General features: G+C 59.7%; 3 protein-coding genes across 7 annotated transcripts; 2 read left to right on the forward strand and 1 right to left on the reverse strand.

The window, feature by feature from the left end:
• Nucleotides 1-42: 42 nt before the first annotated feature.
• On the forward strand, nucleotides 43-7,197 carry WDR6 (WD repeat domain 6). Of its 2 annotated transcripts, XR_896817.2 has the most exons (7): nucleotides 47-257; nucleotides 2,908-5,389; nucleotides 5,464-5,547; nucleotides 5,638-5,754; nucleotides 5,852-5,970; nucleotides 6,070-6,676; nucleotides 6,810-7,197. XR_896817.2 is itself a non-coding variant. In XM_011375391.2 (6 exons), exons 1-6 carry the CDS (start codon nucleotides 158-160, stop codon nucleotides 6,528-6,530), a joined length of 3,363 nt encoding a protein of 1,120 aa, XP_011373693.2. In that variant the 5' UTR covers nucleotides 43-157; the 3' UTR covers nucleotides 6,531-7,196. The 2 variants fall into 2 exon arrangements, 1 of the variants encoding a protein (XP_011373693.2); XM_011375391.2 differs by having other exon boundaries at nucleotides 43-257; nucleotides 6,070-7,196.
• On the reverse strand, nucleotides 6,734-10,874 carry DALRD3 (DALR anticodon binding domain containing 3). 4 transcript variants are annotated; one of them, XM_011375390.2, is made up of 12 exons: nucleotides 9,559-10,864; nucleotides 9,182-9,477; nucleotides 8,804-9,060; nucleotides 8,642-8,721; nucleotides 8,432-8,560; nucleotides 8,023-8,093; nucleotides 7,870-7,931; nucleotides 7,684-7,766; nucleotides 7,407-7,589; nucleotides 7,221-7,334; nucleotides 7,054-7,122; nucleotides 6,734-6,973 (listed from the first exon to the last, which is right to left on the reverse strand). In XM_011375390.2, exons 1-12 carry the CDS (start codon nucleotides 9,721-9,723, stop codon nucleotides 6,854-6,856), a joined length of 1,629 nt encoding a protein of 542 aa, XP_011373692.1. In that variant the 5' UTR covers nucleotides 9,724-10,864; the 3' UTR covers nucleotides 6,734-6,853. The 4 variants fall into 4 exon arrangements, 3 of the variants coding, with proteins under 3 accessions (XP_011373692.1, XP_023376320.1, XP_023376319.1); XM_023520552.1 differs by lacking the exon at nucleotides 7,407-7,589 and having other exon boundaries at nucleotides 9,559-10,871; XM_023520551.1 differs by having other exon boundaries at nucleotides 7,221-7,589; nucleotides 9,559-10,869.
• Nucleotides 10,875-12,126: 1,252 nt separating this feature from the next.
• On the forward strand, nucleotides 12,127-13,722 carry NDUFAF3 (NADH:ubiquinone oxidoreductase complex assembly factor 3). The gene is made up of 5 exons (XM_011375392.2): nucleotides 12,127-12,685; nucleotides 12,767-12,959; nucleotides 13,113-13,179; nucleotides 13,282-13,382; nucleotides 13,459-13,722. Exons 1-5 carry the CDS (start codon nucleotides 12,609-12,611, stop codon nucleotides 13,573-13,575), a joined length of 555 nt encoding a protein of 184 aa, XP_011373694.1. The 5' UTR covers nucleotides 12,127-12,608; the 3' UTR covers nucleotides 13,576-13,722.
• Nucleotides 13,723-13,928: the final 206 nt, after the last annotated feature.

Below are 13,928 nucleotides of genomic sequence, written 5' to 3' on the forward strand. Positions count from 1 at the left end.
GGGGCGAAGGGTCGTCATTGGACACCGGCAGCGGGTCGCCGGGGCTCGGCTACCTGTTGCTAAGGGCGCTGTAGATCAGCGCTGCGCGCCGGGGAGGCTCGTCTCGCGAGAGTTCATCTTTCTTGGCGGTGGCAGCTGCAGCAGCTGGGCGGCCGACATGGACGCTCACGAGGACTACGTTTGGCCGCGGGCAACCTCCGAGCTCATACTCCTCCCGGTCACGGGTTTGGAGTGCGTGGGGGAGCGGCTGCTGGCGGGTGAGGTTCAGTTTGAGGCGCGCGCTGGCAGGGAGGAGGCCGCGCGCTCGCGTGGGCGGGGCCACGGAACAAAGGGATGCCCGGGGGAGGACGGGCGGCGGAGCCCTGGAGGTGGCGGGAATGAGGCCCGGCCGGAGGGGCCCGGGAAACAAAAAAAACCAGTGTGGCTTCCGAGGCCCTCCCTAAACTGCAGCTGATGTGGAAAGGGCGAGTAGGGCCGCGGAATGTGCAGGGAGACGGAGCCCTTTCGGAGGGAGGGGGAAGAGGTGTGTGGCCCCTTGGATGAGGTAGTCGGGGGTTTGGCCTCTTCGAAAGAGATGGGGCGGAGAGGTCGGAGATGAGGATACCCCCAAGGTGGGCGGGTCCAGGGGGTTTGCCCTCGGAGGAGAGCGGGGGCCCGGGAAGGCGGGGGTGTGGCCTCGGCGGTCCGGCGAGACTCTTCCCCGCAAGAGTGGAATGAAGATTCTCTGCCAAGGATGGAGTCGTGGGAAACGAGATGAGATCTGGGCAGGCGAAGGCTGAGACCCTCCTGAGATGATTGGAAAAATCGATGCCCATCGGAGGAGGGACGGGTTGGGAAGCACAGGCCAGCAAAGTCCTGCTTCTTGAGAGGACACAGCCCTGAGGAGCAGTGAGGCCTGACTGGAAGCCACTAGTGACTGATGCTGCTGCTACAGAGTTTTATAAGGGTCTCAAAGCAGTGTACTGGCTCTCAAGCCTTGAGTGAGCTGCTACCAATCCCAAGAGGGGTGGATGTGTAAGGGGTGGGGTGGGGAGGAGTGGCCCAGTTTTGATCAGGTGTGGGGGCTCTGGGAGCCCAGGGTCCCTACCATGAGCTAAAACTCCTGAGGCTCCTGGAGGAGGGGATAGCTAGGCAGAAATCCAAAGAACCACAAGAGTGAACTAGGGGAAGAGAAGTGAGTTCCTGGCAGAGGGTAAGCAGGCCGAGCCCTTGAGGCTGAATTTGTCATTTTGGGAGGAAAGGGAATTTTCTGCTGCTGGAGCAGGGTCCGGACTGTTGTAGGTCTAGATCTGACTTTATCCCCAAAGGTGGTGGGGAGGCCCCGCTGAAGGGTTTCAGCGGGGGAATGATTTAGGAAATGCAGGTTAGAAAGCTCTTCAGGTGAATTCACCTGCTCCTGTGACTTCCAGTCTGGTCAATTTGGACTTCATACATGTGGCATCTGTACCTTTTTATTGCCATAATTCAAGGCCATGCAGCCATGTCTCCCTGACTCTCTCAGTAGCATTCTCTCTAGCTCGTCCTTGAGCCCTTCGTTTCCGATTCCAGCCACACTACCCAAAGCTCTTGGTCACCTCAGGGCCATCAAACTTGCTATTTTCTCTGACAAGAAAAATTCAACCCCCCTCCATCCTGCCTGCTTTCCTCTGGCCAACCACTGCTCATCCTTGATTCCTCAGTCTAAATTTTATGTCCTTGAGGTGGGCTCCCTGACACTCACCCAGTCCGGTTAGATTAGACCAGGGTTTCTCAGTCTCAGCACTGTCGACATTTCAGATCAGATCATTTGTTGTGTGAGGGGCTGTCTGTGCATTGTAGGACGTTTAGCAGCATTCCTGGCATCCACTTCTAGATGTAACACAGCTCACAGTTGTGACAACCAAAAGTGTCTCCAGACATGGTCAAATGTCTCCTGGAGGGAAAATCTCTCTCCTGCCCCCCATTGAGAACCACTGGAGTAGACTTTCATTTTATATCAAGCAGCCTGTATAGTTCTTTCCTGAAACCTATCGCAATTATGACATATCTTGTGTGATATTGTTTTGTGTCTGCCTAATCCATAGAGCAGGCTCTGTGCTTGTTTTATTCACTACTCTAGCGTACAGTTCATTGTCTGGTTCTTAACTGATATTCAATAAATGTTTGTCGAATGTCGAAAGATTGAGGTTGCAGACTAGGAATGGCATGAGTGACTGATGTTCTGGACCAAAGTCACTGTGGTGGGCATTTGCAAACTCTTTAGAAAAGGAAATTGACAGAACTTGGAGACAGAGAAGAAGTGTGAAGTTAAGAGGAGTAAGCTGTGTGGACTTCCTGATTTGGGGCTGAGGGATGGGCAGAGAGTGGTAATGGTCCTTGGAATGAGGAGCATCAAAAGCGCTGAGGGGAAGCTAGTAGAGTGGGAGGTGCCTGCGGGGCCGTGGGAGGCACTGCTTCTAGTTCTTCCCATCCGTACGGAACATGCTCACATCCTCTGAGATACGGGGAAGAAGCTCCTGGAAGTCAGGAGGGCTTCTGCTGCGGTCCCAAGGTGGGAAGATTGTCTTACTGGGACTGCCTCTCCCTTGGGGAGGGAGGATCAGTTAGAATTCCTGTATAGGTAGATGAGGTTAAGGATTTGGGGACTGAAGCTGAGAAGGTTCCTGTCTGAAGTTAGGTGGGAGGAGGAGGCTGTGACTTTGAGGAACTCGTGGTTGAGCCGAACGTCAGGAGTGACTGACGGGGTCAGGACATCAGCACTAAAAGGCCACCTGAGGCTGAGACCAAAGCTTTTCGGGTGTTCAGGCTTCCAGTTTTCTGACAAGTTCATAGGCCACATGTGGGGAATTTTCCCTGCTCCCCGCCTCGTCTTCACGGCTCCTCAGAGGTGGGGGAGCGGTTCTGATGCAGCTCTTTGCCTCTGTCTAGGTGAGGGGCCGGATGTCCTGGTGTACACCTTGGATCTCGGTGGCCATCTACGGATGATGAAGCGAGTGCAGAACCTACTTGGCCACTATCTTATTCATGGGTTCCGGGTGCGACCAGAACCCAACGGAAACCTTGACTCGGAGGCCATGGTGGCTGTGTTTGGGAGCAAAGGACTCCGAGTTGTTAAAATTAGCTGGGGACAGGGCCGCTTCCGAGAGCTCTGGCGCTCTGGCCTGTGGAACATGTCTGACTGGATCTGGGATGCACGTTGGCTTGAAGGGAACATGGCCTTGGCTCTGGGACACAACTCAGTGGTGCTCTATGACCCTGTGATAGGGTGCCTCCTGCAGGAGGTGCCCTGCACAGACAGGTGCACGCTCTCCTCAGCCTGTCTGATTGGAGACACCTGGAAGGAGCTGACCATAGTGGCGGGTGCTGTTTCTAACCAGCTCCTAGTCTGGTACCCAGCAACTGCTTTAATAGATAGTAAGCCTGTAGCCCCCGACCGACGGGTCAGTGGGCACGTGGGCGTCATTTTCAGCATGTCATATCTGGAAAGCAAGGGCTTGTTGGCCACAGCTTCAGAGGATCGAAGTGTTCGCATCTGGAAGGTGGGTGACCTACGGGTGCCCGGGGGTCGGGTGCAGAATATTGGGCACTGCTTTGGACACAGCTCCCGTGTGTGGCAGGTCAAGCTGCTAGAGAATTACCTTATCAGTGCAGGAGAGGACTGTGTCTGCTTGGTATGGAGCCACGAAGGTGAGATCCTCCAGGCATTTCGAGGCCACCAGGGCCGTGGGATCCGGGCTATAGCGGCCCACGAGAGGCAGGCCTGGGTGATCACCGGGGGCGATGATTCAGGCATCCGGCTGTGGCACCTGGTAGGGCGTGGGTACCCAGGTTCAGGGGTCTCAGCTCTCTGCTTCAAATCTCGTAGCAGGCCAGGTGCCCTCAAGGTTGTGACGCTGGCTGGCTCATGGCGAGTATTGGCAGTGACCGATACAGGGGCCCTGTACCTCTATGACCTCGAAGTCAAGTGCTGGGAGCAATTGCTGGAGGACAAGCGCTTCCAGTCCTACTGCCTCCTGGAGGCAGCCCCTGGTCCCGAGGGCTTTGGACTGTGCGCCATGGCCAATGGGGAGGGTCGTGTCAAAGTTGTCCCCATCAATACTCCAACTGCAGCCGTGGACCTGACCCTGTTCCGTGGGAAGGTGCACAGCGTGAGCTGGGCCCTGCGTGGCTACGAGGAGCTCCTGTTGCTGGTGTCGGGCCCTGGCGGCGTGGTGGCTTGCCTGGAGATCTCAGCGGCGCCCTCTGGCAAGGCTATTTTTGTCAAGGAACGTTGCCGGTACCTGCTGCCTCCAAGCAAGCAGAGATGGCACACGTGCAGTGCCTTCCTCCCCCCGGGTGACTTCCTGGTGTGTGGAGACCGCCGGGGCTCTGTGTTGCTGTTCCCCTCTAGACCAGCTCTACTCAAGGACCTTGGGGTTGGAGGCAAGGCCGGGGCTGGCACCGGAGCACCTGAAGTGGGTAGTGGCAGTGATGGGGGTGAGAACACCATAGCCGAGTGGGGCCCTGTGTCCACCCTCCCTTCTCTGCATGGGAAGCAGGGTGTGACTTCAGTCACCTGCCATGGTGGCTATGTGTACACCACAGGGCGCGATGGTGCCTACTACCAGCTCTTTGTGCGATGCGGCCAACTCCAGCCAGTCCTAAGGCAGAAGTCCTGTCGAGGCATGAACTGGGTGGCTGGGCTCCGCATGGTGGCTGATGGTAACATGGTCATTCTGGGTTTCCATGCCAATGAGTTTGTGGTGTGGAGCCCCCGGTCACATGAAAAGCTTCACATCGTCAACTGTGGTGGAGGGCATCGCTCCTGGGCCTTCTCTGATACTGAGGCGGCTATGGCCTTTGCCTACCTCAAGGATGGGGATGTCATGCTGTACCGGGCTTTGGGTGGCTGCACTCGGCCACATGTTATTCTCCGGGAGAGCCTGCATGGCCGTGAGATCACGTGTGTAAAGCGTGTGGGCTCCATCATCCTGGGGCCTGAGTTTGAGGTGCCTAGCTTCATGCAGCCTGACCACCTGGAGCCTGGCAGCGAGGGGCCCAACCTGATCGACATCGTGATCACGTGCAGCGAGGACACCACCATCTGCGTCCTGGCACTCCCCACAGCTACGGGCTCAGCACGTGCACTCACAGCTGTTTGTAACCATATCTCCTCGGTGCGTGCAGTGGCTGTGTGGGGCACTGGCACCCCAGGTGGCCCTCAGGATCCTCGGCCAGGCCTGACTGCCCATGTGGTGTCCGCGGGGGGCCGGGCTGAGATGCACTGCTTCAGCATTATGGTCACCCTGGACCCCAGCACCCCAAGCCGCCTGGCCTGCCACGTTATGCACCTTTCATCCCACCGGCTGGATGAGTACTGGGACCGGCAGCGCAATCGACACCGGATGGTCAAGGTGGACCCAGAGACCAGGTGATATGCACTGCCTGGAGAAGCCTGGGACGGGGTCAGACAGGGTTCCGCTGACAGCTGCGTGTTCTCTGCAGGTACATGTCCCTGGCTGTGTGTGAGCTCAACCAGCCTGGCCTTGGCCCTCTTGTGGCTGCAGCCTGCAGTGACGGGGCAGTGAGGTAAGAGACTAGGGCCCAGGGATTCCTGGGGACAAAGGATGTAGGGCTGTCCAGAGTGGGTTCTGAGCTGGGCCACCCTCCGCCCCCCAGGCTCTTCCTTTTGCAGGATTCTGGACGGCGGCTGCAGCTGCTGGCTGAAACCTTCCACCACAAGCGGTGTGTCCTCAAGGTCCACTCCTTTATACATGAGGCACCCGACCAGCGGCGGTGAGAGGGGCTGCATGGTGGTCCTTCACGGGTCGGTGGGGGCTCCCACTGCTTTCTGTTTCCCTGACTGATCCAGCTGCCCTTTCCTGGCTCCCAGGAGACTGTTTCTGTGCAGTGCAGCCACCGATGGCAGCTTGGCCTTCTGGGATCTCACCACCGTGCTAGACCATGGCTCCACTGTCCTGGAGCCTCCAGCAGACCCTGGGCTCCCCTACCGTGAGTAGCTAGTGTGTGGCTATGGCTGACCCTCCCGGCCTTCCACTTTGCTTTCATCCATGTGGCATCTAGATCCTGACAACCATCTTTTTTCTCTAGGGCTGGGCACCCCCTGCCTCACCCTCCAGGCTCACAGCTGTGGTGTCAACAGCCTGCACACCTTGCCCACACATGAGGGCCATCTCGTAGCCAGTGGCAGTGAGGATGGCTCCCTCCACGTCTTTGTGCTCGCGGTGGAGGTGCCAGAGCTGGAAGAGGCTGTGGGGGGTGCTGAGCTGGTACCGCAGCTGCATGTGCTGGAGGAATACTCTGTCCCCTGTGCACATGCTGCCCATGTGACAGGCCTCCATATCCTGAGCCCAAGCCTCATGGTCTCAGCCTCCATTGACCAGCGGCTGACCTTCTGGCGTCTAGGGCATGGCGAGCCCACCTTCATGAACAGTACTGTGTACCACGTGCCAGACGTGGCTGACATGGACTGCTGGCCTGTGAGTCCCGAGTTTGGCCACCGCTGTGCTCTTGGGGGCCAGGGACTTGAGGTTTACAACTGGTATGACTGAGGTGTCCCGCGGTGGCCGGCATGCTGGGCACGGGGCCTGCTCACAGACAGAGTGGAGCAGGAGTGACTGTCCGTGCCCATGCCCGGCCTGCCTTGAGGGAAGGAGGCGGCCGCCGCGGGTTCCTGACTTTGGAGCAGGAACTGGAGGTGAGCAGAGTGCCGACCGGGCAGGCGGGACCACGCCCCATGCCCCACAACAGAACAAAGCTTTTAACAATTTATTTGGCTCTAGATCTCCAACAAAATGTTGGTTTTTTGTTTTGTTTTGTTTTTTTCCCAGTTGCTGACTCTGTGGACATTCCCAGCACTGGAATCTCTGTGGCCTTAGATGTGGCTCAGTGGAGGGAGACCCAGCATGGCTAGGCCAGTGTGGAGCACTTCACACACAGCCCGTAGAAGCTGCAGGCGGGCAAACATTTGACCAAACAGGTGTGGTCGAGGCTCCTGGAGGAGAGAAGGGGCCTGCTGGGCTCATCCTTTGCTTCCCCTGCCCCTCCCACACCCCCCGTTTACTGTGCGCTTACCCCTAGGATGTGTACGCGGTTGTAGTATGAGCTGAAGTCCATGCTGAGCTGTACCAGGAGCTTGCACACCTAGAGACAGAGACTGAGTCACTGGCCTGTCTCTTTGCTCTCGTACCCTAACCAGAATAAAGAGAGTGCAGAGTCCGTCCTGGTCCCCTCTGCCTTACCATCTCTGTGCGTGCAGTGATGTGGAGCCCTGGGGCTGTGTGGTCCAGGGCTGCTGTCTGGCTCAGCAGGTCTGGGAAGGGGAGGACACTATTGAAGAGCAGCAGCCACTCGCCCTGTGGGTAGAAGGCTTTTGAGAGGGCAAGCCCGCACCTCCTGCAGGTACCAGTTACCGGAGGGGCACTCACCTCATCATGGAGCAGTGAGAAATCCAGACTGCTCACAGGTGGAAAAGTAGGGTATAGACCTTGCTCCATGCTGTGCTTGTAACCCTCAAAGAGTGTGGCGAGACGGGCGCAATTATACATGACAAAAATGCCACTCTTGGTGCCCTTTGTGGAAACGCTGCTGCCAGCAAGGGTCAGGAGGAGCTGAGGAATAGGGGCACAGCTGCAGTGAGCGAGGGAGGACAGCCACCACACACCTTGTCCCCCAGTCCTGGTCCGGTGGGGCACCCAGGCTCACCTGACTCTGCGGGGCTGTGCTTAGCATCTCAAACTTGATGGTGGCCACGGAGAGAACCCTGAAGGTCTCTGTCCAGGCTGGGTCTGAGGGAGTACAGGTCAGTAAGTCTATGCCGGTGAGGAACAAGGTAGGGGTGCAAATGACCTGCCCCCGCCCTACAGCATAGCCAGGGTCTCCCAGGCGCACCTTGTGCCAGGTCTCTGCTGTGCTTCAGTGCTGAGGCATTGCACACCTGGGCGTGCCGGTACCTGCATTTTGAAAAAAGTGAGAAGAGGGCCGGGGGGCAGAGTCCCCACCTCAACTACCCTGGTTTGATGGCCGCCTTCTGGCCTCACTTACTTGTAGTATTCGGGGGCAGTCAGGGTGCCAGGCACACCAGCTACTTTCACTGGGCCACAGACCAGGTGCTTCTGTCAGGAAGATAGGGGCTCAGCCAGCAGACAACACCCTCCCGCAATAAAACCCACAACGAACTGAAATCTGGTGTCTGGACTCCCTCCCCTCCCTTTTACCACCAGGCTTAGTGCTACCCTGTCAAGCCCCTCAGGGCACAGTCCAGCTATTCTTCAGTGTTCCCCAGGATGCGCCTCCAGATCCCACCTCCCAGGACTCTGCACCAGCTGCACCTGCCCACTCACTGAGCCGAACGTCTCCCTAAAGCCAAGAGTCCCCTTTTGGACCAGTCAGCCAGCAGGCCCCTTGACAGGTTTTCAAGGACCCTCTGACTTGGGGGCGCTCCATCACTAACTTGGCTGAGAGGAGCCTGGTCATCCAACTTCCGCCAAAGCAGGTCCAACTTCTGTTGCTGAAACTCTTCCTCACAGCTCACCACGTGCACTACGACGCAGCCGTCTGCATCAGGGGCTCCGCCCGCAGCCTATAAGGAGAACAGTCACCGGGGATACAGGCACCTGGTGTGCTAGATAGAGTCCTGCAGGGATGGGAGTCAGTCACTAACCAGGTCTAGGGAGCCGACCTCAGGCCAGTGCAGCACAGCCGCTTGCAGCTCTGCCAGCACGGAGAGCAAGTCCTCAGTCACTGCAGAGGGAACAGAGGCGCTGGGGCTACCTGAGACTGAAGGGGTCCCTGCCTTTTGGCCCTGCTAGGCTCCAGGTCCTACCCAGACAGTTTTCCAGGTTGGGGTCATAGCCAGCTGTGCGTCCCCTTTCTTCCACCAGCTCCTTCAGGTACACGTTGCCCAGGACGCCAGGGGGCAGGGCTTCCCTGTCACCCGCAGGGTTAAGCTCTGCCAGTGTGCGGCTCCTCAGGGCTTCCGTCGCGGCTCGCTCCGAGGCAACGGGCCAGTCCACCCGCAGCTGCTGCAGGAAGGTCGACATGTGCCGGTCCCGCACGGCAGGCACTAGCCGCACACTTACCCTGCGAAGCCAGGGCGGCCGCTTCAGCCTGAGCACGGGGCTTGGGCTCACCCCTACTTCCCACCCGCAGCAGCCAGTCCCCAAGGGCCGCGCATTCTCTCTTGCCCCGGGACCCCGCTCACCCGTGAGCGTGCAGAGCTCGCGCCAAGTGATCGGCCACGAGCACGGCGCGCAGCTGGCTCAGACGGAGTGCGGAAGGAGCGGCGCGCAGCGATGGGCAGTGCAGGAGGACGCGCGAGCCCGGCGCAGCGGGCGCGGCGGGCGCGGCATAGTCCGCCACCGCGCCGAGCACGCGCTCAAAGACAGCGGACCGCTGCAGCTGGAGCTCCAGGCCCGCGGATGTCCGCGCGCAGCGCAAAACCGGGGCCACGCCTGGGCCCTGCAGGCCGGCCACCGCATGGAACACACACTCGGGCACCTGCAGGAGGACAGGCGGGTGAGCGGGCCGCGGCGCTCCAAGCTACTCATGGCCGCAGATCCCGGCCCTGCCCACGCCCACCTCTCCGTCCCGGAAGCGCGCCTGCAGCGCGCGCTGCGGCGCCAAGAAGTCTCGGGCACGTAGGTGGCGGGCGCGCGTCTCCTTGAACCAAACAGGGCCGCCAGGTCCCAGGGCCGCGTTGAGGGCACCCAAAGTCTCCTCGATCCCAAGGCGCCCCGTCGCCATGGTGACCGGAAGGAGCGAGCGGACCCGGAAGTAAAATGTCGGGAGGCCGAACTTCCGGGAAGGCCGAGTGGCGGGGGCGGGAATCCGGTCCCTGAGTGGGCAGGTGCACCAGAGGGAACCGTGGCGGCAGCTTTTGACCGATGGCCGTAGCGTGGCCCACCTGCCACGTTTGGTCCCAGGTCCGAAATTTCGGGGTCCTTCCGGGCGTAGGGTTCTTTTGCTGTCACCCGTGTTACCAACCAGGGCAAGGATCCTCGCGACCTGGTGGGGGCTCCTGCTCTCATCGAAATCTTACATTTCTGTATTTGTGATAACGTTTAATTTCCTCCATCATATACATGAACACAGCGATAAAAGTTCCTTACGAATTGTCTCTGGAATAGGGCAGCTAACATTAACGCCACCTTCACGACCTAAAGAAAAATCTCATTTAAAAAATTTGTGTTCTGCGGTTTCAGGTTATTTGCAAGCATTTCCTTTTTTGAAATATGGGTCGTCTTTATTCCCAATAAACGCCCTCCCGATAGAATTGGAGGTTTTCTTCGCTTGATTTTTGAGAAATTAGTACCGTTGTGATGGTTTTCAGAATTTCCAGCTTTGAAAGCTTTCTTTTAACCTGCGTGGTGTACTTTAACAGGGATCCTCCCGCTTCCTGGTTTAGGCAACCAGCCATTGTGAGCCAACTAAACCACGTGACCATGAGAAGAGCCAGCTAAAGGACAGTTCAACTGGAGCATCCTACTCCTCTTCCAAAGAGAAAGCTCTTCCCAGTGCCACGACGGCTCCCAAATGTTTTCACTTCAACATAACTTAAATCCCCTTTTCCGTGGCGCAGCACGGAGCTCTGGGAAAACCGTGCTCTCTGCCCTGGAGCAGTGAGAGCACTCAGAGCTCAGAAAGGAGGGGACCCAGGGAAAGCTTGGCAAGGCCCCTCTTTGGACAGGGCTTCAAGGCCCTCCTGGGAGGCGCCGAAAGAGCACTGGGCGGACACGACATTCCCGATGGCTTCTTGGGTGCCCACTCAACGGGAGTGATCGTGTCATTCCAAAGCGCTTTCCATGCCGCAGGCGCGCTCCACGGGGGCAGTTGTTTACAGGGTTGGGGCTGGAGGCCAGCTGGGGACTTCAGCTACTCTCTGAACACGAAGACGGTTGGGGTGGTTTTTTCCCCAGGAAGTGAAGGGCTATCTTTAGCGAGCTGCGGACTGGGGTGGCCCTGTGGGACTCAGCGCCATTGCAGCCCTATCCGGAGGCCTTGAGTCCGCCCTCCCTCACCAGTGCTATCTATCCCCGGGTTCGAGATGGCCACCGCCCAGGCTCTCCGACGTCCACACCCGTCACTTCCAGCCTGAGGGCGCGCCTGAGGGAGCACCTGAGAGGGACGGGGACCACACGACCCAATGATGTGTGGAGGTCAGGGGCTCGACCACCCCATCTGGACCAGGACGCTGCTCAGGCAGGAGAGCAGGGAACGAAATCCAAGCGCAGCTGGAATGCTCTGGAGACAACAGCTGCTTTTGGGATTCCGTTGCCCGCTGTCCAGCCGTGGGGCGGGGGGGTGGGTCCCTCGTCCTAGGGCCAGATTAGAACCTCCCCCATTCCCAGTCCCAGGAGGCGGACCTAGGAGTAGGCGATGAAACCGAGTCTAGTGGGAACGAGGAGCTCACCTGGGCCCCCAAACAATAGGAGAGGCGGTGGGGGCCTCCCCTGGGACCGAGTCCCGATCCGGATTAGATCCGCGGGGAAGGATTAGTCCTGTTGGTCCCATGCAGCCAGAGCCACTGGTGCGGTGACGGTGGAGGGGCGGGCTTCGGGATCAGCCAAGAGGGAAGCGTGCCCGTGAAGCCGGGGAGGAAGTAAACCCGCGCGCCAGCCTCGAGGACACCCCCGCACCCAGAGCCCTTTGTCCGGTAAAGCTGCCAGAGCCCGGAGCGTTAGGGGCCCCGATGGACCCGCACGACAGCGAACGGACCCCCGGGAATCCATTGCGATTGTCCTCGTCTGCGCCGAGCCTCCTGTCCGCCCTGAGGCCACGGTGGGCGCGCGGAGATGCCTGAAACCCGCGCGGACGCCAGCGACTCTCTCGCGCCAGTAGGCCCTCTGATTCGGCTCTAGCAGGGGGTAGGAGATTCTCAGGACGCGAGCCGACTGAGCCAGGACAGGGCGATGCTCCAGCCGCTCTCTAGTTCAATGCGTGGTCGGGTTCGGCCCGGTCGGTCCCTTACGAGAAGCTACAATTGCCCTACCACCGCATCCCCTTCCGCTTGCTCTGGCCGCAGACTGGAGCCATTTTAAGGTGAAACCACCCGGTCACGCCCCCTCGCGCTCCCGAGAAGCCAATCCACGCGCGGCCACGCCCCGTGCGACGCGCGACGGCGACGCCAACGGTCGCGCGGGTGACGGTTAGGGTGGGGCGTGATTTGGAGGTGAGCGGGGAAAACTTGAGCCTCCTGCCCAGCCTTCGGAACCCGACGCCCCAAAGCCGGGATTAGGGGCTTGGAGGCTGGCACCACGCCTTGGCCAGGTGTGCGGGACTCGGCCAGGTGCGCGGCCGCCCCGCCCCAGGCCGCAGGAACCTTGTGTGATAGATGAGAGCCGGGGGCCAGGCCGCGGCTAGGGCCCAGGCCGCCTCTGGGGCCCAGAGGCTGGCCCCGCCAGCAGGTGTCCGGCTCCCCCAGGACGGTCTGTGGGGGCCAAGGGCGGGGCGGGCAGCAGGTGCAAGCCGACACTGGAGCCGCTCTGGGGGACGCACCCTCCTGAGACAGATGGCACCGGCCCACTCCTGCGCTGGGCGAACTGCGCGGTGCCCTCCGCAACGCAAGGGGCGCTGTTATCACGCTGGGCTAGGCTCCGCTGCGACCCCGCTGACCCAGCGCGCTGTTCGCAATGGTCGCCGCGTTCGTCCTTCGCGGCCTCTGCCGTGCGCGACCCGCGCTCCGCTGTCCGCTGGCCGATCTGCTGTGGTGAGCCAGGCCCCAGCATCCCTGACCACCCCATCGCCCCTGGCCGGCAGTCCCCTAGACCCTAACCATACCCCTCCGCAGGGCCCCACGGCGTGGGCATCGGCTCACGCCAGCGGATGACGAGCTGTATCAGCGGACGCGCATCGCTCTGCTGCAACGCGAGTCCCCGCACGCCACGTACATCGACAGCTACAGCAGCCGCGGCTTCGTGATCAACGGAAATCGCGTGCTTGGGCCCTGCGCGCTGCTCCCGCACTCGGTGGTGCAGTGGAACGTGAGCGTTTCCCGGCAAGGAGAAGCCGAGGGCCAGAGTCCCAGGCCTGCTCCCTAGTTCTGTCCTTGGCGAACTTGGCTTTTGCGTGGCCCCATGTGGAGGTCTGTAGGGAAAGTTGCGTGGATTTGTTTAACCTGCCTCCTCCCCACACAGGTAGGATCCCACCAGGACATCACGGAAGAAAGCTTCTCTCTCTTCTGGATGCTGGAGCCCCGAATAGGTATCGGAGAGGGGGAGAGCTGAGGTCCCAACCCGAGAAAGCCACCCCCACCCCAGTGTCAGCAGACCCGGTTATAGACTAGCCGCGCCCATCTTTCCCCAGAAATTGTGGTGGTGGGCACTGGAGACCGGACTGAGCGGCTGCCATCCCAGGTGCTGCGAGCCATGAGGCAGCGGGGCATCGCTGTGGAAGTGCAGGACACGGTCAGTGCCAGGACTTGGGACCGCTGAGGGGAGTCAGGCCTGGCCCTAGCCCAGCTGATGCTAGCTCTCTTTGCAGCCCAATGCCTGTGCCACTTTCAACTTCCTGTGTCATGAAGGCCGAGTGACAGGAGCTGCTCTCATCCCCCCACCGGGAGGGACCGTGCTCACACCTCCAGTCCAAGCTGCAGAATGAACCACCAGGAACCGACCTGACCTGTCCAGGAGGGCTCTGGCACCTTTGCAGAGAGCGGGGGTCCCCAAGGCATTCACAAGGCCCTCCCCTGTGGCACCATAATGCTTTTGCTTGCCAGCAAATTAATAATTTAATCCACTTATCTCATTTTGTACTAGGTGTGTTGCTGGCTAGGGGCTGCTGGCTCAGCGGGGTCTTGGTGGGAGTTGTGAAGAAACCAAGGGGTCACCTTTTCACCTAGACTGCGGGCCCTCAGAGGCCAGGAGGTGGTATATACGCCTGTTCCAAATTGCAGATCTATCTCCTTGCTCACAGGCAGATTTGAAGTCATCTCAGTTCTTTCTCCACTAGGT

The sequence above is a fragment of the Pteropus vampyrus genome, unplaced genomic scaffold, assembly GCF_000151845.1.
Source record: "Pteropus vampyrus isolate Shadow unplaced genomic scaffold, Pvam_2.0 Scaffold271, whole genome shotgun sequence".
Lineage (NCBI taxonomy): Eukaryota > Metazoa > Chordata > Mammalia > Chiroptera > Pteropodidae > Pteropus > Pteropus vampyrus.